Consider the following 22,118-nt stretch of genomic DNA (forward strand, 5'->3'; position numbering starts at 1 on the left):
ATGAAACATCCAGTGCCAATTTATGCAAGGAGTTCTTCATCAAATGTTTCCCTCTCAACATGAACAACCACTTGAATGGTTTGGAATGGCCACTAGAATCTTGCCTGGAGTGCTACTTTGAACAGGATAGCACATTTTAAAATGCATATTTTAAAATAAATATGTTTAGAAATAGATTGAGATGTAAATGTCTATTTCTAAGAAAAGAATTGAAATATGCATATTTAAAATATGTTTAAATGCAGATTTTCTATGGCTTTTAAAATCTCACAGATTGATGTGGAAATGAAAAGGAACAGACTTATGAACAGAAGTGAAATTTAAACAAAATAGACTGCTCCAACTGTCTCCAACATGAGCCTGACATGTCCCCTTTGTGGCTTTCCATCTCCCAAGCAGTGCAGACAATGGAATTGCCAATCCCTTTACTCTTAAGCCTTCTGAAACCTGATGCCCAAATGTTTTGGACTACAACTTCTATCAGCTCCTGCCAGCTTGGGCAATGCTCAGGGATGGTGGGAATTGTAGCACAAAACATTTGGAAGCCGTCAGACTAGAGAAGGCTGGTTCAGGAGGGAAAGCTTGGCTATCACAAAGTTACTCTCCATAACACTGGCTTACAACTAGAATTTCACTCAGAAAAATAAGAACTAATGGAATTTATAGGGTGATCCCTCCCTACAATCTGTGAGAAAATTTTTAGAGAGCAAGTAAGTCTCTGAAAACTGGAAGCATGTCCCCATCCTCAATAGTGGGTGGCGGGGAGGGAGGACCCATGTAACTATAGACCTGTCAGCCTAATACTGATACCAGAAGAAGTCCTGGAAGAGATCATTAAACAGTCAATCTACACATGAGCACATAAAAAGAGTGCTATGGTTTTTAAGATCCAGCATGGGTTTATCAAAAACTAGCTGTGACAAACTAACATTATCTTTCTATAGCCCCCCCCCCTTAGAATTACAAATTTGGCAGATCAGGAGAATGCTACTGATATAGTGTACCTTGATTGCATAAGATTTTCTACAAGGTCCCTCATGATATTCTTGAAGACAAGCTGATAAAATGTTGGCTAGACAAGGATCCCCTTAGGTGAATTTGTAGCTGGTTGATGAATTGAATCCAAAGAGTGCTCAACAATGTTTCCCAGAGAGAATTGACAAGCGGGTTGTCTTCTGGGCCTGGTGTTGCTCAGTTTCTTAAAAATGACTTGGACAAAGAAATAGAAGGTATGCTCATCAAACCTGCAGATGATACCAAACTGGGAGGAATACTTTAGGATTCAGCAGAGCCTCAACGTATTGGGCCAAAACTAACAAAATGAATTTCAACAGGAGATTAATGCTTGATTAGACATTTAAGTGGAACAAAACCAGATGAACAAATACAGGATGGGTGACACCTGACTTGACAGTAGTACATATGAAAAGGTTCTGGTTATCTAAGTAGACCACAATCTAAGCATGATTCAGCAGTGATGTGGTGTCAAAAAAGCTAATGCAATTCTAGGATTTATAATAAATAATAATACATTTTTTATTTTTATCCCACTTTTTGCCAAGCAATCAAAGCAGCGTACAACAAACTAAAATATAACCATATATACATAGCACCTCCCCCCCAAAAATAAGATTAAACAGTATAAAACTAAAACTAACATTTTAAAATCCAAATGGAGATTGTACAAGGTAAAGGACAGAATGCTCCCATCCTTACCCTATCCTTTTGACATGATCACATGAAGATTAACAGATGATATCTGTCCTAGGCAGGGTATAAATAAAAATTATTATTATTATTATTATTATTATTATTATTATTATTATTATTATTATTTTCTCATTCTTCAGTTGTTCTTATTGCATAACCACGATAAGATTATCAATCAACGTCATGCTTATCCCATCCTTCTCCCATCCCTGAAGTGGAATAGCCCTGTCACTTTGTATTAACAGAAACTCGGTTTATACAATGACGGGTGCCACTGATGGGAGAAGGATGGGAGAAGTATGGACGCAATAAGGATGGGGTAAGAACAGAAGCGATCCCTCCTTGTGCTATCCTTCCCCAGTGTCCCAGTCAAGGAAAATAATACTCACACTCTACGTTGCTTTGGTCAGATCTCACCTGGAGTACTGTGTCCAAGTCTGGGCACCATAGTTTAAGAAGAACATAGACAAGCTGGAATGAATCAGTGGCAGGTGCCAAAGTTGATAAATGGTCTGGAAACCAAGTTATGCAAAGAATAGTCAGGGAAGCTGGGTATATTTAGCCTGCAAAACAGAAGTCTGAGAGGTGGTATGATATCTTAAAATATCTAAAGGACTGTGCCATGGAAGTTGGAGTATGCTTCTTTTCTGTTGCTTCAGTGACTAGGATCCAAACCAATGGATCCAAATTATAAGAAAGGTTATTTCAACTAAATATAAGGAGGAATTTTTTTGATTATAGAAGCTGTGGAATGGTTTCTCTCAGAAGATCATGGACTATTCTTCATTGGAGGTTTTTACACAGTTGTTAGATGACTATCTGTCAGAGATGCCTCAGCTATGGTGTTATGCATTATCCATGGGTTGAATTAGATTACCCTTGGTGTTCCTTCCAACTCTACAGTTCTATGGTTCTTTGATGGGACTTGGAATCCAACACATCTGGAGGGTACTGGACTGGAGAAGGTTGCTTTAACCACTGCACTATGTTGTTTATCATCTGTAGCTTATGGAAACTGGGCCTAGATAGAGAGGCAGAGTAGGAATAGCTAGTGGAAGATGGAAGTGATGAGTTGTTTTATAGTTACCTTTTTGGTGTTTAGCAGAGTCAAAGAAGGTGTTCAGTCTAAATAACTGTGCTCATCCTAGTCATTATCTGTCTGGCAAAACAATACCCTTGTGGGAAGTGACTGGCTTTAAATAGATAAACCACAGTGTATTAAACACAAAGGGGGGACAGTTCTCCTGCGGGTTGTTTTGGAAATGAGACATAACAATTCAAACCACACACACACACAAATACAGAGGGTGGGGGGAGAGAGAGAGAGAGTTTGAAAAGGAGGATATCAGAAGACCAAGCATAATCAGTTTGTATCCCAAGAAAAAGGTATATCTTGCTTAAAGGTTCTGCTTATTTTTTTAAAAAAAAAAAGTGGCTGTATATTGTTGTTACTGTATTATGTTTCTTGAAGTCATTTCTGACATATGGCAATACTAAGGCAAGAGTTGTCACAGAGTTTCCTTGACAAGATTTGTTTGGGGGGGGGGGGAACTTGCCTTTGCCTTCCTCTGAGGCTGAGAGAATATGACCTGCCATAGCTCACTCAGTGGGTTTCCATAGCTGTGTGGGGATTCAAACCCTGGTCTCCATAGTTGTTATCCAGCACTCAGACCACTACACCACACTGGTAAAAAGTAATACATATTCACATTACCAGACATAGCAAGTGTGGAAATCATGGGGCCCTCCATATGCTTTGGGACTGCAATTTCTGGCACTTGTTGAAATCACACAAGGATAAAAATTCTATACCCTTGTCAACACTCTGTAGCTATGGTCTCTGTGAGAGACAACATCAACCAGGCAGGGCTCCATCATGCCTCATTCCCAGCATCTGGTGAGAAGCCCTCCCTCCATTTCCAGCTGCACTGCTTTGGCCACTGTAGAAAAGAAGAGCAGCCAATATCTGTTGGACTCAAGAGATTATAGCCCTCCTCTTTTAGCCTGATCCAGGCACAGGCTGGGTATTGGTTTAAATGGATTAAAATGGACCTTATCACAATCCAGACCCCTGGCATACCTTTTGAAAAATGCTATTTTTATGTTCTTCGAAAAGTATGCCAGGAGTCTGGATAGGGTATGCAATGTGGCTGAGTTGGGCATGGAAAAATGTGATAAGATCTGTTTTCTCCTGTTTAAGCCTGTGCCTAGTCTGTTCTTGGATCGGGCGAAAAGAGGTGTACAATAGTTTCTCAGTCTCCCCCACTGCCATCTTCTTTTCCTTGTATCTCAGGTTTTATTAGATTATAAACCTAAAGGTAGGGAACTGGAAAATTAATAATCTGTCAACTGATCTGGGATCCTTTTTGACTGAAAAGTAAATGCTCCTGACAAACAAACTAGGCAGGCTTTTATATTAACAAAACCTTGGTCATTATAGCCAGGCCTGACATGGAATCTGTTTGTCATCACTCTATCCATTGGTTCCACCCTTGAACCAGGCATAGGCTCTGCACTGATTGGAAAGGCAGAGCTTCCAGACCTCATTAATCCTCAGGTGGGCAAGGGACTATTTCTTCATTGTTTTACTGTTGCTGGTAGAGGATACAAATCTTGTATCTAACCCTTGTCCCCTCAAGGATCCTTCTCCCTCCCCAATATGTAGACATACTGGATTGCAAAGGAAGTTGTTTTTTTTCTGTTGCAAATGGATGTTAAATTCCCTGGACTTTGAGAATCTCCCAGTTGACACATGGCCAGAAGGAGAATCATAGAATCATATAGTTGGAACAGACCGCAAGGACCATTCAGTCCAACCCCCTGCCGTGCAGGAAATCACAATCAAAGCATCCCTGACAGATGGCCATCCAGCCTGTTTAAAGACCTCCGAGGAGGGAGAAGGTGCCAGCCTGCAAGTGATACCCCTCCATACCATCTGAACAAAGAACAAATACGGCAAAATGCAGACATATAAACTAACCTTTTCATTTTTCCCACCTCCTGTTTGGTTTTTAACACCTTGCCTGATGAAGAAGCCAGTGGAGCTTCAAAAGCTTTCAACATGTATATTGTGCATTTTGGTTGGTGCTATAAAGGTATCACTGTTGGGTGAATTTTTTTTTAATTTATTTTTTATTTTGAGTTGCTCATTTCACATCTTAGTCTTATTTACATTCTCAGTTTTTTATACTTGATTATAATCAATTTAACAAAAACAACTGTTTGCTGTTGGGTGAATTTTTAAATGTTATTGGATTTGCTATATAACCAACACAGTTACTCCTTAATGTTTCCTTGTCCCTGCAAAAGTCCTTCAAAATCAAACTTTGTTGATCATCTGTGTGAATGTGCCACACACCTTTTACTGTTCTTGCAAGCCCACAGACCACCTTTTACAAGCTGTTGAAGCTGTATGTGGTGTGTCTGAAAATAATTACACACTATACATTGTGGCTGTCTTTAAGGAAATTGAGAGATATTCCTTAGGGAACAACATCAGTGGGGAAAGCAGCACCATATATGGATTTCCTTGTTGTGCACTGTGTCACCGCCAGATAGAAGCGAAGATCAATTAAAATATCATAGTATGTCTGTGCATCTCATGCGTCTACAGCTGCTGCCATACCATATGAATAAAGCAGTTTAACACCACTTTAAGTGCCATTGCTCAAGGTTATGGAATTTGGGGATTTATAGTTTGGTGGGGAAGCAGAGCATTCTGACTGAAAAGACTAAACATCTCAATCAAGGTGCAGTCCAGACTGGCGCTTTGGACACATAGTAGGGTTGCCCGGCGGTGGAGCATCCGCACGCCCCGCAACCCTACTATGTGGAAGCAGCTTCATCATGGCGGCCTCCCATCTACATGGGGGCTGCCATGATGCTGGTGCCACCACTGAGCACCCAAACGTGGTGCACAAGAAGTGGCGTTATGATGGTGTTACTTCCCGGTTGCAGCACCACAACAAAGAAGCTGTTCTAGGCATCTCCTTTTTGTTGCAGCGCTGCAAGCTTTGGTCCCACGGCAACCAGACGGACGCAGGAACAAAGTCATGGGACAAAGGGGCCAGGTGGGCCCATCGGGGTGTCCTGGGGCATGAGACCCCAAGGATACCCCTTTTCAGGACCACTGAGAAGTGGCATTTTGCTGCTTCTCCATGTCCTGAAAAGCACCGGGTTGGGGGCCTCTGGGCTGCTGGTAAGCCTGCCCTGCCCTCAACCTGGCAAGAAAAGGGGTGGGGGCTGGCAGCCCCTAAAGGGGCAGCCTTTACCACACCAAAACTACAATTCCTGGAATTCCATAGCATTGAGTCATGGCAGTTAAAGTGGCATCAAACTGCTTTATTTCTGCAGTACGACTGTAGCCTAGGATACTGGAGACAGCATATAGGCCATCTTGACTAATAATCACTGACAATCTATGTGGATTTGTTTGAATACCTATTAAGATCAATTCAAAACTCAGAAATGATTTTTATTGGAATACAATCAGCCCTCCATATCCACAGATTTTTTTATCCATGGATTCAAGTATCCATGGCTTGAAAATATTTTCAAAAGATATACATTCCTAAAAGCAAACCTTGATTTTGCCATTTTTAAAATAAGGGACACCATTTTACTATGTCATTGTACTTAATGGGACTGGAGGATCCATGGATTTTCTTATCCATGTGGGGTCTTGGGACCAAACCCTGGAAAATACCATGGGCCCACTGTCCTTGTAAATGTTTTCACAAATAGCAGCTCAACAGCATATGCTAGCCTAACATTTATTTATTAAAATATTTCTACATGATCTATATAAAAAGATTTCAGCTTATGAGTAAAACTGCTGCCAGAGTGATATATGCAGCTAGATGGAAGATGAAAGAAAGTCCAAAAATACAAGAATGGATATGGAAATTATATGAATACATGGAAGCTGATAAATTGACACAACTGTTGAGGAACAGCTCTTTAAGTAAATTTGGACAGGACTGGGGACCATTGATAAAATACTTGAGGAAAGAATAGGGTCCAGCTTTTGTAGTAGGATTAAATGGAGATGAAAGGAGTTTTTGAATGTATGAAAATAGTCTTATTGTCATTTCTGTGCCATATATTTAAAATTTTCCAGTGTACAATAATAGTAGCCAAAAAAGACAGATAATGCCAAAAGAATAGAAAGGATTAGGTAGTGGTGGAGGGGATCATGTTCTGTTTTGGTGTGACAGAAAATGATTGTTTTAATGTTTAGTGTCATTGTTGTTATATCATTGTTTAATGTTATTGTTGTTATGTTACTATGTGTTTTAATAAAGAAATGTTTGATAAAAAGAAAGAAAATAAAAGTGAAAAATAACCCACTTTAGATAATTAATTATTTCACACTGTATGTTGTTCCATAGATGCAATACAGTGCTCCCTTTCTTTACGGGGGGATCTATTCCCCCCTCCATAAAAGAAAAAACATGTAAGCTCAAGCCCTATTGGAAGTAATGGGGCTCATGCCTGCTGTGTGGTGGTGTGCGGCACCGCACGCGCCCCCATTACTTCTCCCAGGGCAGGCGAGGCTTTTTTCCGACATGGCTTCCAGCATCCGTACACAATTATTGTATAATGGGAGAGAGAGAAATGGTAGGTAGGTAGACAAACAGATATCAGAGTGTATAAAAAGGATATTATTTGATTCCACATTATTTTGACCCATGTAAGTATAGAGAAAAGTCCTAAATATAGAATAAGGCCTAGTTAACAGGTGGGTGGGCTTAGTGTGGCTTCAAACCAAGCCATGAACATTCTGCACAGCACAGACATCCTGTTGACACAACGGAGAGATTCTCTCTTGAAGCACATGGTATTTATAATAGGTTGGGATTCTCAGGCAGTAGACTCTAAACATCTAATTTTCTGGGGGAAAGAAAATAATGTTCATGCTGTTCTCTCCAATGTGATTCTTATGCATCATGATCTTTTTTTAGGTTCTTTCTTCCGTCAGGGTATATAGATATGAAAAGGTCTACCAACGCATAATATAAAAAGCGTTTTCTGTGTGTGTGTGTGTGTGCGTGTGCATTTCCATAGCCTGGTTCACTTTTCCAATGCTACATTCTGTAGTAAAACTATAATTGGACTAGAAACCGTTCTCTCTTTCCGCACCATTTTATTTAAGGGAATGCATTTCTTAAAAATAAAATTTCTTGTTTGCCTTCTGTTCTTCCAATAATTTTCAAAGCGTCCCCAGAAATGGCACCCTCTGGAACCGAATTGGGACGCGATGGGAACATGCGGCGGCAGCGTCGTCGACCCCCGTGCGATAAAGTCGCGTTTTGGGCCCCATCCGGTGCCCATCGTGTTCCTTGCGTGCCCCTGCTCGCCCCCGTTAGAACGCGCTGGGGAGCGGTTTAAGCCCCATGCGATAAACTTCTAAGTTTGGCCCTAAATTTATTTATTTGTTTCTTTTGTTGAGTTTTTATCTTACCTTCCTGCCAGACATTACTTACTTACTTACTTTATAGCCCACCTTGCTCCCCAAATGGAACTCTTTTTGTGTTGCTTACAACAACTGTCCTGATTTGGCAAGGACAGTCCCATTTAATCCTCTGTCACCCCACTTTTTCAGTTGCTTTTGAAATATCCCACTGTGTCTCTCCTCCTCTTATTTTTCTGGTTCATCCTCTTTGCTTTAGTTGCTGCAACTGAGTTCAAAGTGCAAAACTAATTTGAACTCAATTAATTCAGCAAGAGGGAATGGAGATAAGTAGGTGGAATGTAAAACTTGGTATGGTTTTTACTGAGAAAGCATTATAAAGGAGAGGTTCTCACATAGAAATCTGGGAGTCAAAGTGGCCGAACAGTAATGTTATTCAAATGAGCCCTCCATATCAAGAGACTCCTTATCCAGTGAGTCAAGTATCATTGGCTTGAAAATATTCAAAAAATATATAAATTCTGAAAAGTAAACCATAATTTTGTCATTTTATTTAAGGGATACCAATTTACTATTCATTGTATTTTACGGGACTTGAATATTCACAGATTTTAGTATTCACAGGGGGGTCCTGCATGATTAAAAAGTTAAAATGGATTTAAAAGACAACTAAAAATGTATCTATAAAAGCAGGTAACAACCAGTTAATATCCTTTCAGATCTATCCCAGCTTAAGAGCCAAAAGTGAAAAATGGAGTTGATTCCTGTACCTTTAATGGTTGTGTAGAAGAAAGAATTTCAGCAGGTGTTATTTCTTACCTGGTTGTATGATAACGAACACCTGGTTAAATTCCCCCTATTACACAACCATTAAAGATATAGGAACTATCTGTAATTTTCGATCTGGAAGTCCTATTAGATGAATGACCACAGAGAAGGCAGAAGCATAGCCTACCTTGGCAGGGAGTTTCAAAGGCTAGGAGTGGCCACCAAGAAAGTCCTCCATTGTTTAGCCACTTAATATGACTCCAAGGGCAGCAGCTCCAAATCAAGAGCATAATTTGAAGATTTTAACACAAAAGCAAGCTTTAATGGAAGAATATAGTATTTTGCAAAGCCTGGTCATAAGTCATATAGGGTTCTCTCATTCATAACCAGAAATTTCAGTTGTACCCAGAACAGACCAGTAGAGTTGGTGAAGATGTCCTAACAATGGAGTTGCATGCTCCCCAAGTAGCTGAATATCCAACAAAACTACAAATCCCAGAATTCCACAGCACTGATTCATAACAATTATAGTGGTGTCGAGCTGCTTTATTTCTGCAGTGTGGCAGCACCCTCTGTATAGATCCCACCCACCTCTTTTACTGGGACAAGTTTCCAATTTCCTACTAAATGGGTGGGAAGAGTATGTGAAGTCAAGACTTCTTTGCCCTTAGGAGGTTCAGAGTTCCCTTGAAGTATGTGAAAGAAGTAGATTCAATGTTGATGTTAGTTACATCCAAAAGCATTTACTTCCTGAAAGAACATATTGTCAAAAGGAGGGCTCTTGTTTCTGTACGTCTGGAATTTTCTATCTTTGTTACTTGTCCTTGTTAGTTTTGGATGTTCCCTAGTATGATATAATACAATTTGTCAAATTATAACCTGCAAGTACATTCTATGGTGTGTTTTTTCAAGAGTGTTTTTCAAATAAAAATAAAAACCTAAATTAAGGCGTATGCACACCAACACACATATATAAAAATACACTGGTCTTTATTAATATATCATGCAATTTCTTGAAATAAAAATGTAACAACAAAACAATATACAGACGCTATGCATCAAAGAAAAGACATGTCGAAACTGCCTCTTTTTGTTACAGTATATGGTTTTCCTTTCAAATTTAGTTATGATTTCCTCCCAGTCTAGAATTTCATTCAACCTTTAGTCTGAAGTGGAAAATGTGGTGTCTTTGTTTAAATCACACACAAATTAAAACATATATCTATTTAGATATATATATATGAGAATGATCAGGAGAAATAGAACGTTTCATAACTGGATTGTTTTTCTCTGTATGTATTGATCTGGTTGCATGATGCCCTCTTCTGGTCTCATGCTGTACAACAATCAATAGTACTGTACTATGAATTTGGCCAGTCCCTTGTGGATGACAGTGAAGGAGTTCAGTCCTTCTTTCTCATACACTTACAGAACATGTGGAGAAGATTGTGGTGTTCTATGGACTAAACACTCCCTACAAGGGCAGGAAAGAAGTTATGCCAAGTGGGCTGGTGGCTGATAAATCAAGCATCACTCTACCTAAGAGGAACAGGGGATTCCTTCAACCACCTGCCTAGTTGAGAGTCTGTCTAAAAATCAGGGGGTGATGAAGCTTTCAGGTCCTATGTTCTCTAGATGTTAAAACATTTTAAAGAATTTTAAAAGATCAAAGAAAGGTAGTGCTGTAGGAGAGTGCTAAAGATACTATGGACTACCAAAAGGACAAACAAAAAGGTCTGAGAGCAAATCAAGTCTCAACTCTCTCTAGGAGACAGAATGATCACACTGAGGCTATCATACTTTGGACATATTGTGAAATGCTATGACTCACTGGAAGAGATGGTAATGCTGGGAAAAGTGGAAAGCAATTGAAAAAGAGGAAGACCACATTATAGGAGGATTGATTCAATAAAGAAAGCCATGCGTTCAACTTGCAAGATCTGAGAAGATCAGTAGGGCTCCTGGAGGATATTTAAATATTTAAATATGACTATCGTATCACCTCTTAACTTTCTGTTTCCCACACTATCATACCCAGCTCCTTAAGCTGATCCTCACAGAGTATGGCTTCCAAACCTTTCACCATTTTGGGCACTCTCCTCTGGACATGCTCCAGCTTGCCCATAACCTTCTTGAATTGTGGTGCCTAGAACTGGACACAGTATTCCAGCAGAACAGAATGGTGCTATTATTTCCCTCAATCTAGACACTACCCTCCTATTGATGCAACAAAGGACTGCATTGGCTTTTTTAGCTGCAGCATCACACTGTTGACACATCTTTTTGGACTACAGCTCCCAGAATCCCCCAACCAGCATGGCCATTTGCCATGCTGTATGGGAAAACTCTGTGACTTGCAGTCCTCTAGTTCAGTGTCACATTTTGCCCTGAGGAAAGGTTATCCTTCTGTATATAACTTCATACACAATCATATCCTTGTTTACATAACCTGTCTCTTGTGGATACAGTAGACCAGTGATGGCGAACCTATGGCAAGCATGCCAGAGATGGCACTCAGAGTCCTCTCTGTGGGCACACATGCTGTCACCCTAGCACAGAGTTTGCCAGAGTTTCCTACTAGAAAGCCAGAGGGACATGGCACTTTGCAATAAATAAGTGGGGTCTGGGTTGCAGTTTGGGCACTCGGTCTGTAAAAGGTTCACCATCACTGCAGTAGACTCTCCTGAGGTTAGGGGTGCAGGTTTCCCTTATGAAAGTGGAAATATGTATTTTTAAAAAAAAATCAATCCCCCCCCCCCCCCCCCCCTAAAACATTTCTCTAGGAATCTCTAGGGCCTGTTACAGACTGCCAAAATAAAGCTGCTTCGGGTCTCTTTGGAGGCATGCTGTTTAAATGATGCATGGGTCCTAAGAGTCCGGAGGTCACACCAAAGGCACACTCCAGTCCTAAGCACTGGAGGGCAGCTTTGGTGCAGCGTCCGGATTCTTAGGATGCATGCATCATTGAAATACCATACCTCCAAAGTGACTCGAAGCAGCTTTATTTTGGCCTGTCTGTAACAGGCCTAGGTTTTCCAGCACACATCTGTGGTCAACACCTGCCAGAAGCTGAGTATAAAATTGCACTGAAGGACTTACAAATCCCTAGAGAAGTCCTCCAGCCCAGCCTGACAGACACTGACTGTCCATCATTCTGAGGGACATGTTGGAGGACCTAGAAATTCCTAGAGAGAACATATTAGACAAATCCATGAATAATCAAAAGTCAAAAATCAAAAATGCGGAGGACTAACTATATTTGAGGTATTGGTGCCATGCACTAATATTAAAATGATAGACAGTAAATAATAAAGATTGCAGTCTTAAACCTATTTCTTCAACAAAAAGAGTGTTCCACTGACATCAATGGAGTAGACATATATTGATTTTCAATGTAAACAAAATTACCACTTGAGCTCAAATTTGAATTCCATGTGCTGAGCATACTCAAACTTTTTGAGTACAGTACCACCCAGTTCCTACATCATTGAAACAGCAAAAGTGGTAACCTCCTATAAAAGGAGTACAATTTTTGTGTCTTTATGTTTTGTTATATCAATGTCCATACTATAAATTGGAGCACAAGTTTTTTTATTATTTTATTATTTTGCAAGAATAATGCCCTTCTTGTGACCTTTTACCCCCCTGAAAAAACAACTTAACCTAGCCAGTCGTGGATATCAGATGGCTAACAATCTGATAAGTTGTTAAGTACTTTTGTGGATTTGGTGCATTACTACCTAAGCCAGAGGTTGGTGATGTCAGTGCAAACACTCCCAGGAGTTTTCATGGGTTTTACATGGGAAAGTACTGTCTGAAGGATAAGAAAAGTGTTATATAACCTTAGGGTCTGTTTGGAAGAAATGGGGAAAATATCACTGAGAATATGGGGGTATCAAGACTGTGCTTTTCACACTTTGATACTGGACCTGAAAGGATCCTGGCATGACTATTTGGAGTCAGAATTTGGAAAAGCTACTTTTGGTAGCTACAGTTCCTGCAACCCTTTAGCCACGATGGCCATTGGCTGTGCAGTTTAACTACCATGATTCCCTGCTTGGGACTTCTGGGTCTTGCAGTTTGTTGAGGAGGAACTTAAGAGTCCTCTCTGGGCAGGATATCTAAACCTCTCAAAAAACAATAAATTCCAGGATTTCATAGGATGGAGACATTGCAGTTAAAAGACTGTTTCCATTGTGTAATGTGGATACATTTTATAGCATGTCAAAATTGGAAGACTGTGGTTGTAAGGATCCTGACATGACTATTTGGAGTCAGAATTTTGAAAAGCTACTTTTGGTAGCTACAATTCCCATAACCCTTTAGCTAGTATGGCAATTGGCCGTGCAGACTGGGGATAGAGAGAGTTGTAACTTTTCCATGCTCTGCTTGGGATGTGGCTGAGAATATATTCAAATGACCACTGGAAATAGATAGAGATTTGGTGAGATTAGCTGGGTGGGGATAGCTTTATTAGTCTTAATCTCATTCATTTCAGCCTTCTGTGTATTGTTTCAGGTGTTCCTCAGAGAAACATTCTAATGTTATTCATGGGAAGCTATCAGTGAATCCCATGCTGAAAAGGTTTGAACTACACCCATCCCTAGCTAGTCTCTTGAGCTAAGTCATGACAAGCATTATCTTTACTTATAAATGCTATACTTTTAATTTTGAAACCTCTGACAGCTGGTGGTTTCCAGCTGAGTGGGATAGCAAACCTATTCTGGATTTGAGTCTAATCTTTAAAGAAGCTATCTAAATTGCTAAACCCCATCTTCAGAATAGATTTTGGACCACTCCTTTAAAGTTCAGGCTGAAATCCAAAGTGGATTTCCCACACCCACCAACATGGGAGTCACTGGTCACCACTATTTGAAACTCAGCAAATGGTTTCTCTCCATATCTTTCACCAAGGGTTCCTTGTATAGATTGCACAATGGAGCTCCAGAACAGAAAGATGACGAATATAATGGAAAATTACTACCAATGACATTAATAACAGGTGATAATGGGGGTTGCCAGTTTAAAGAAAGCTGCCTTAAACCATTAACAGTACTGATATGATTACTAACTTAAGTCAGATAAAACACAAAGGTAACCATGCTGGTTCATGCATCAAAATCCAAAGTGGTCCTAATGAAAGTATTGTACAGCTGTGGATTTCATTTTCACTGCTATTAGCTGCTAACTATGCGCACCAGAATCAGACACTGAGAGACTGGTGATGAATGCTACTGCCAAAATCAATTGAGTCTGTCCCATTAGGACAAAGGGCCCATTGCCAGTCCATTTTTAAGGCCCGATGTACTTATAACCAGTCTGTGGGATGGTATTTAAGGTCCACCATTTTTCTTCAATGTCCTACATTTTGGGCTGAGTTTTGTCCTGCAGTTGTCCTACAGTTTGGTCTTGAATTTGTTCCACATTTTGTCCCTGGTAAAAGTGGACAATTATGGCAACCCTAGCTTAGCTTCCTCCTTAGTCAGTGATCTTAATTAACATAAACCCATTGAACCAGTAGTTGATTGGTGATGGTGAGCAAACAAATAGGTAAATCTCATTGATTCAGTGAGTTGGCTCTAATTGGAACTAACAGTAGAATCCAGGCCAATCTCTCAATCGTAACTCCACAGATATCAGCAAGTAAGTCCTGTCCTATAAATATTTTTTCTAAAAAACGTATTTTAAGTCACCTTAGTTCCCTTGTTTGGAGAAAGGCTAGATATAATTAATACATTACATTAATTGGACTAATTGGACCTTGTGCAAAATTTAATAGAAAACAGCATTTTCTGCACAGAAATAATAAATAATGTACAGAAATATATATTTTTTTGTTCAGAAAATCATAGGAGTTTATTCAAAACTCACCCTTTTGGCACAGAAAACAATATTTTTCTTATAGGAAACTGCATTTTCTGCACAGAAATATTATCCAAAACATATTGTCCAAACGTGCTGTTTTCTACACACACAAAAACAAAATGTACAAATTTTGCACAGAAAACCTCTGAACTATAAAGCTTTTCATCAGTCAAGGATTGTTGTCCTTAAGGTTTCCCAATAGTCAAGACACACATTTTGATATTTCTTAAATATTTCTGAATATACTTTCCATGTGTCCTGAACCATCTTAGCCCCCCTGGAAAGACATCAAGAAAACATCATTCGTAGCAACACTCTTTTGTGACTCTTACGCTCACTACAAACTGTCCTGACCATTTCTGATAACCGTTGGTGAAGTTAACAGATATGGTCAAGACAACCCATAGTGACAGCCCTTCACAGAAATCCAGTGGTAAGAAACCTACAACAACTGGGCTTTCTTGGGCATGCTGACTAAACACTGAGGGTTATCTCCTAATCTTAGTAGATTCACCAAACTGAAGAGTATTGAATTCTCATGAGCCCGAGATTTGAAAGATGATGAAAATTCAAAGCTGAAAAGCTCTCAGAAGCATGTTGCTGTACCAGTTCTTGAACCCACATAAATAAAACCCCATAAGGTATTATACATTTCGAAATATGACTTTATTGTCAGCATCAGCAAAAGTATCATTCATGAAACCATCTGGCAGACTTGCTATGGTCCACTGTACCACTGAAGTCCTTTCTGTCAGGTCATACCTGGAAGGAGCTGCTGGATTAGTCTTTCAGTACCTCAGTTATAGGCCTGTGGCAGGAGAAGACAATCCCTGTGGGCCATTGGACACCTCCAGAATGCACTAGGGACTGGACCCACCCTTGTGCTGCCATAGATTTGGCTACTGCCATAGTGGCAATGAGAATATTTTTAATTTTTTACATGGTCTACTGGGATCACTCACCTCAGTTGTGCACACCCATGCCATTTATGTGTCAATGTGTTGTTGCCTTGGCTGAATCTACTGTACAAAAAAGATGACTTTTTTTCCTGAAAAAGTAAAGAAAACTCTAGTCCTCAATAGTGCCAAGCAGACATAAAGCACTCAGTTCTATAAAAAGAACTGAATAAAGGAAACCAAGATCAAGAATTGCAGTGATGTGAGATACTGTAGATATTCCAACCAAAAGATCTACCTGCTGCATAGCCACTCCAGATTTCCCCAGTGTTCTAATCAGACAGATCATCATAATCTCGCTGCAAACCCCTAAAAACTCTGCTGTCCCATTTCTATATTTCCATTTTGTTTAGCTCTGTATGCTGTGTCTGCTTGAATTGCAATCTTGTGTGTATGTGAGATTGCACTCTGCATTTTTCTAAAGAAAACTTTACCAAAGAAAAACAAAACCTGGATTCTTCCTTAATTAGTACCGATATGAACTGGTGCAAATGGTCCAAAAGTTACCCAGCCTTCTTGCAAAATGCTGACAGTTGGTGAGGACCCTGCAGTCCTCTCTACTTTTTTTTGTGTGTAAACCCTGGTCTCCCAGCATCCAGGTCCAGTGCTTAAATCATTACTCAAGAGTGACACGCACGAGGATCTGCAGTAGTTTCTAATTTTCCCTCCTGGTTCAATACAAGCTGTTCTTTGCAAAGATGGGCAAACTGTGGCCCTGGAGTGACCCTGTTTTGTGGCTGTTGGTGGCCCCCTTGACCATTTTTTCTGTAAAAATAAAATGTGCATTGCTCCTCCTCAAAACTTCCAGGAGTAAACATTTCTTTTAAACAGGACACGCTGGCCCCCACTTGTGCTTTTTTTCAGTTTGAAGTACTTTTGTTTGTTTGTTTGGCATTTTTGAAAGTTTGAAGGCCCTAGCTGCAGAAGGCCTCATTTTTTGAAGGCCCCAGCTGCAGATAATTGGCCCCTGGACCTATAATGTTACCTACTCCTGTTTTAAAGATATAAACAGATTAAGGCTTGTGTGTGAAAACTCATTTCTCTTCATTTGGACTTTCCTAAGACCCTTCACATCACACAATTAAAATGCTATGATTCCACTTTAACTGCCAGTTTTTGCAATTTAGGGAAAGCTGTTTAGAATTCTCAGCCAGAAAGCAGTGTTGGCTCACCAAATTACAGACCCCAGGATTCCATAGGATGCAGCCATAACAGTAAAAATAGACTGTTGATACTACTATAACTGTGTAGTGTGAATGTATTCCTGGTTATTCAAATTAGCAGAAGCCATCATCTTGAAAACACCTCCACTTTCAGAAACCCAAGTGTACTGGCAGCAAATTAAGCTTTGAACATAGTAACAGGTCACAGGAATAAATTAGTAACTTAAAAAATAACCTTCCATGCTAGACCAGTGGTCCCCAAGTTGTGCTCTTTGAGGGATTTTGGACTTCAGGTCCCAGAATTCCAGACTATTGGCCAACATGGCTGAGCCTTCTGGGAGCTGAATTCCATTAATCTCTTAATGGCCACAGTTTGGAGACCACTGCTCTAGACATTTGTGGTCTCGCTCAAAAATACATACATCATATGCTGTTCCTGTGACAGCAAACATATTGTCATGAGAAAAGTTTAGTCCAAGGATTTCTGCTGGTAAACCACTTAGGAAAACCAAAACTCTTAATCCAACAGGAATTAACTAAATTGTGAATCATGAAGATCTGTGGGTGTGTTTGTTTGTTTTTAAGAGTACTAAAGCCTTATCATCAGGAAAGTATATAAATACTAGCTACACACATAGAGTTTATTGGATCAAAGTGACTTCTTGATTCTTCTTCAGCTGACATTGATGCAAAACCAAGGTAAGAAAAGGACACAGGTGCAATTTACAGTAAGTAGTTAGTGCTGAATGTGGTACTGTAGTACGCTTTTTAGCTAAGGAAAGGCACAAAAAAGTTAGGCTATTTATCAGCTTCAGATTTCTATGGCTTATAAAAATGATGCTTGTTAAGCAGATTACTTGAAATGTTGTCTGTATGATGTTGTTGCTGCATGCCTTTAAGTTGTTTCCAATTTGATTCCAACTTGTTTCCTACTTACGGTAGCCCTAAGATGAACCTAGCATGGGGCTTTCTGAGGCTGAGAGTGTGTGACTTGCCCAAAGTCACCCAGTGGATTTCTGTGGCTGAGTGGAGAATTGAACCCTGGTGTCTAGAGTCATAGTTGAATAACTGAACCACACATGTATTTCATTCCTCAAGTGGGAACCAGAATGTAAAAATGTTGCTGCTATTTTAGATCACAGCTCCTAGGATCTCCTAGCTGGTGTCATGATAGCTGGAGAATTCTGGCTGTTACAATCCAGAAAAGTAACTTTTGTCAGCTTTCGAGGGAACAGCATGGTGGATGTCTTCTATAACAATGAGCCCAGCTTTAGTAAGCTGGAAAAAATGTGATATGACCTGTTTCTCACTAATATTGTTCTAGGTTTCTCTACCATCATGAAACTGCTGGTTCTTCTTTCCTGCATTCTGAGCATAGCAGTTGCTGTCCCAGTTCGTGTAAGTAGTATGGACAGGGAGATGTGCAGAAGTGTGAGGGTGATCCATACTTGTCTCACAGTGCATCTTGATAATATAATTTCTCAGATACAATGAATCCATGTAGAAACTAACTTTTCAAAAAATAACAGAGGACAATGCAAAAGAAGTAGCCAGAGCAATTTAGGCTTCTTTATACTTGGTGTTTTTCCTGTGTTACACAATCTGTTCTGCACTGAAATATCTAACTGTGCATTTTGCTGGGAAACCCTGATGTACAATTAAGACCAATTGTTACTTAGGTGAAGTAAGATTTGGGAGGCAATGAAAAGACAACACGTTGTTCATGGTGGTGTTTGTTATGGTTTCTATTTCCTTTTTTTTGTCAGCCCAGATAGGGAGGGAAATTCTGCCTAAAGAATTTGCTTTGTTTTGGTATTGATTTGGGTGATCCCAATTTCTCAAATTGTCTTGAATCAGCCCTCTTTTTGGTTCTGACATGGCATTTATTGCAAAATCACAAAGACCCAGGGTAGAAGACAATGACAAGGAAGACTGTAGCAACAGGAGAAGAGGAGTAACACAAACCATTGTTTCTTATCCTGCCTTTTGGCCTACCTTGCCTCAGTTAGGCCCAGGCCCAAGCCAAATCCTCTAAATTGAGACAATCCATTTCTCTTCCAAAAGTGGAAACTCTGCAGAGCTGGCGTCAAAGACCTACACATCCTTGCATATGTTAAGGCAAGTTTTACCATTGTCTTGACTCTCACAGTGGTTCACACAGCAGCCTGAGTAATCACTGGTGGCTTCCATGTATCTGGGTTAGTGACATCAACCTTGGTTTCAAGTTAAAACTGTAAAGGAGATATTCGAGGTGCTGAACCCTAGCCCCCCAATAGGCTCAGCACTTTGGATAGTGCCTTTAAAGTTTGGACTAAAGTCTGGGGCAGATTTACCATGCTACTCACATGGTAGTCACCAGTTGCTACAGTTGTGAAGTGAACTAATGAACTAGAATTACTACTGGAGACAACAGAAGCAATGGGGAAGCAATGAGGGATCAAACAAGTAGAAATTCTTGAGTTTACAGTAATACAGTATCTTCTCACAGAATCCATGCATGTTCCACAGTGCTCTAACACTATTTTTTCCCCATTTGACAGAGGTCAGCAAGCTCCAGTGAGGAGGTAAGCCATCTCTGTCTTGGAAATTCAGCATGGTAGAAACTATTTGGCATCCACACATTCCAGGAAAAGTTTTTTCATTTCTGGAAAATCTTTCCAGGAGATCATAAATATATTTATCCATCATTTAAAATGTTTGTATCCTGACTTTTAAGCCAAGTGTGGGAATCATGTGGCCCTCCAGATGCTGACCCAGCATTCATCATCACTGGTTGTGCTGGCTACAGCTGCTGGGTCTCACAGTCCAATAACCTCTTGAAGACCACAGAATTCCCATCTGTATTTTAGAGTATAATCCTCCCAAGGCAATTCCTACAATTGAGGAAAATGTATATATTCAATAGTACAAAATTAAAAAAATAATAGCAGACGTTTACTTGAAATCATAATAAAACCAACCAGAACATATTTGAAAGCGTTCCCAGGCATTGCATGATTGTCACTTGCTATTTGATGTTCTTTTGTTGCCTGTTTTATTGAATCATTTCCTGTATTGCTATGTATTTTATATGTATTATCCTATTATTTCTTAGATTGTAGGCCATAGGCAGGTTTACTCTTTTATATTTATTGTTTTATGTACAGCGCTGTGCAAATCTACAGCACTATATAAATAAATAAATTAATAATTGAAAAATCAGCTTAAACATATACAAGGATGCAATAATTGTTTCCTGGTAGAAGACATTCCAGAGGCCACCCCTGAAAAGGTACTGTCCATTGTCCCTCCCAAAGATGTGGTTCTTAATGGCAGACCACAAAGTGAAGGCTATAAAGCCGTCCTCATGAGCCACCCATACCAGTCAAGGTGATCTGAAGGTCATAATTACCACCTCAAAGTGAGCTGATAAACAAAGAGGCAACTCATATAATAGCCAAAATGCAAATAGAAACGAAAAGGAGGAGGAAGAGGAGGAGGACGAAGATGATGATGACAGTGTACAATTGGTGTACAACTAGTCTCCAGAAAAGGAAGTTTTTGTGCTCAAGTAATAAATAGTTTTTAAAGCACATATAGAAAACCTATTTCCATATGAGGGTCAAATTCAGTTTCAAATAAGTTTTCAGGGGCTGCATGCCACGGGTGGCCAGTCAAAAACGTGACACCAAAAATGTCAGGATACTTGAACTTAAAACTCTTCTTGCGACCAATTGATCCTTTGAAACTAGGGTGGAGGATTTCAAAGACATTGGGAAGCCACCTAACATGGCATAATGGTTGGTGTCCTGTTAATGGTTGTTGTCCCCCACCTCGATCCATGAAATAAGCATTGTTGTTGTTTGTTTGTTGTTTGGGAAATGGATGTGACCATCTGAGAAAGCCTAGAGGGCCATGTTGGGACTCCAAGATAGTCCCAGGATCTGAGGCTCATCATTCATTCTTTAAAAGAAGGCTTACATTGGCGGGTTATAGACCGCCCATTTGGGGCGGTCTGGACCCGCCCCTTTCCCCGGAGTATCAGGGCTTCAGTGGCACAGGCAGCCGCTGAGGCCCCGATCGCCACTTTTCAGGCGGTGGGGAAGCAGCAAAACGCCGCTTCCCTGCAGCCTGAAAAGGGGTGTCCTTGGGGCTTCAAGCCCCAAGGGCACCCCGCGGCGGCGGGGAGAGGGAGAAAGGGGCCACTTGGCCCCTTTCTCCCTTGCTTCACTGGGCACAGCTGTCTGAAGGCTGCGCCCAGCGAAGCAAAGCGGCGCCGTGGATTGAGGACATCACGTATGCGCCGCCCCGTCTAGAGGCGGCGCGGCCGTCACGTCCTCACGGCGGCGGCCGTATGGAAGGGCCGCCGCCGTTTAGTGCATGACGAGCACGCACTAGGGTTAGGGCGGTGCGGAAGCACCGCCCTTTTGTAACCCTAGTGCATGCTCATCACGCACTAAACTGCCGGTGTGTAACCGGCCCTAGAGAGCATTTTGTCACTCTACTTTGAATGTAAGATGAGCACATTCAGCCTGGTTCCATCCTGCTTCACAGCTTTATTTCTCTTGCAACTCTTCACCTAACTGGTTTAATTTAGATGTGTAAGAATAACATTTCTTTCTGCTTCCACAGCGTCGTCGTCCTCCTTTTCTTCCTCCCATGTTTCCTCAGCAACCACCATGGGCAAATGTTCCTCAGCTATTTCCTCAGCCAAATATCCCACAGCCACCTCCACAGGTAAGCCCAGTGTGACATTAAGAGAGAGGAGTAACACAAAAGTCTACCTTTCGGACAAGTACTGCCTTCTTTCCCTCAGTTGAATTTGGTCCCCATTTACTGAAACAGATGATCATCCTCCTGCTCATACATGGCTATTTCACTCCTTGATAAAACACAAGACAAGAATAAAGTAAATATAGGACTGAGTTGCAGGACTAACAATGCACATACCATACAGTCAGGAAGTAAGTAAGCAAAACTATGGGGGGGGGGGTAAATAAAGAAGATAAAATTTATAACGAACTCACCTGAAAATGCAAAGGTCTGTAACAAATATATTTGTTGTTGCTGTTGTGTGCCTTGAGGTCATTTGTGACTTATGGCAACCCTATGACAATCCTCTCATGGAGTTTTCTGGGCAAGATTTGTTCAGAGGAGGATTGCCATTGCCTTCCTCTGAGGCTGAGAGCATGTGGCTTACCCAGGGTCACTCAGTGGGTTTCGTGTCCAATCTGGGAATCAAATCCTGGTCTTCAGAGTCGTAAC

The 22,118-nt window shown here is 40.5% G+C and overlaps 1 protein-coding gene across 1 annotated transcript in view; it reads right to left on the reverse strand.

Moving 5' to 3' along the window:
* LOC121931339 (dentin sialophosphoprotein) overlaps positions 1-22,118 on the reverse strand; it is a 60,547-nt gene that overhangs the window by 24,014 nt on the left and 14,415 nt on the right. Inside the window, exon 2 of the mRNA XM_042468988.1 lies at positions 21,638-21,735. Coding sequence (XP_042324922.1) covers positions 21,638-21,718 — 81 coding nt within the window. The 5' untranslated portion in view covers positions 21,719-21,735. The remainder of the gene's footprint in view (positions 1-21,637; positions 21,736-22,118) is intronic.

Source organism: Sceloporus undulatus, chromosome 5 (genome assembly GCF_019175285.1).
Source record: "Sceloporus undulatus isolate JIND9_A2432 ecotype Alabama chromosome 5, SceUnd_v1.1, whole genome shotgun sequence".
NCBI lineage: Eukaryota > Metazoa > Chordata > Lepidosauria > Squamata > Phrynosomatidae > Sceloporus > Sceloporus undulatus.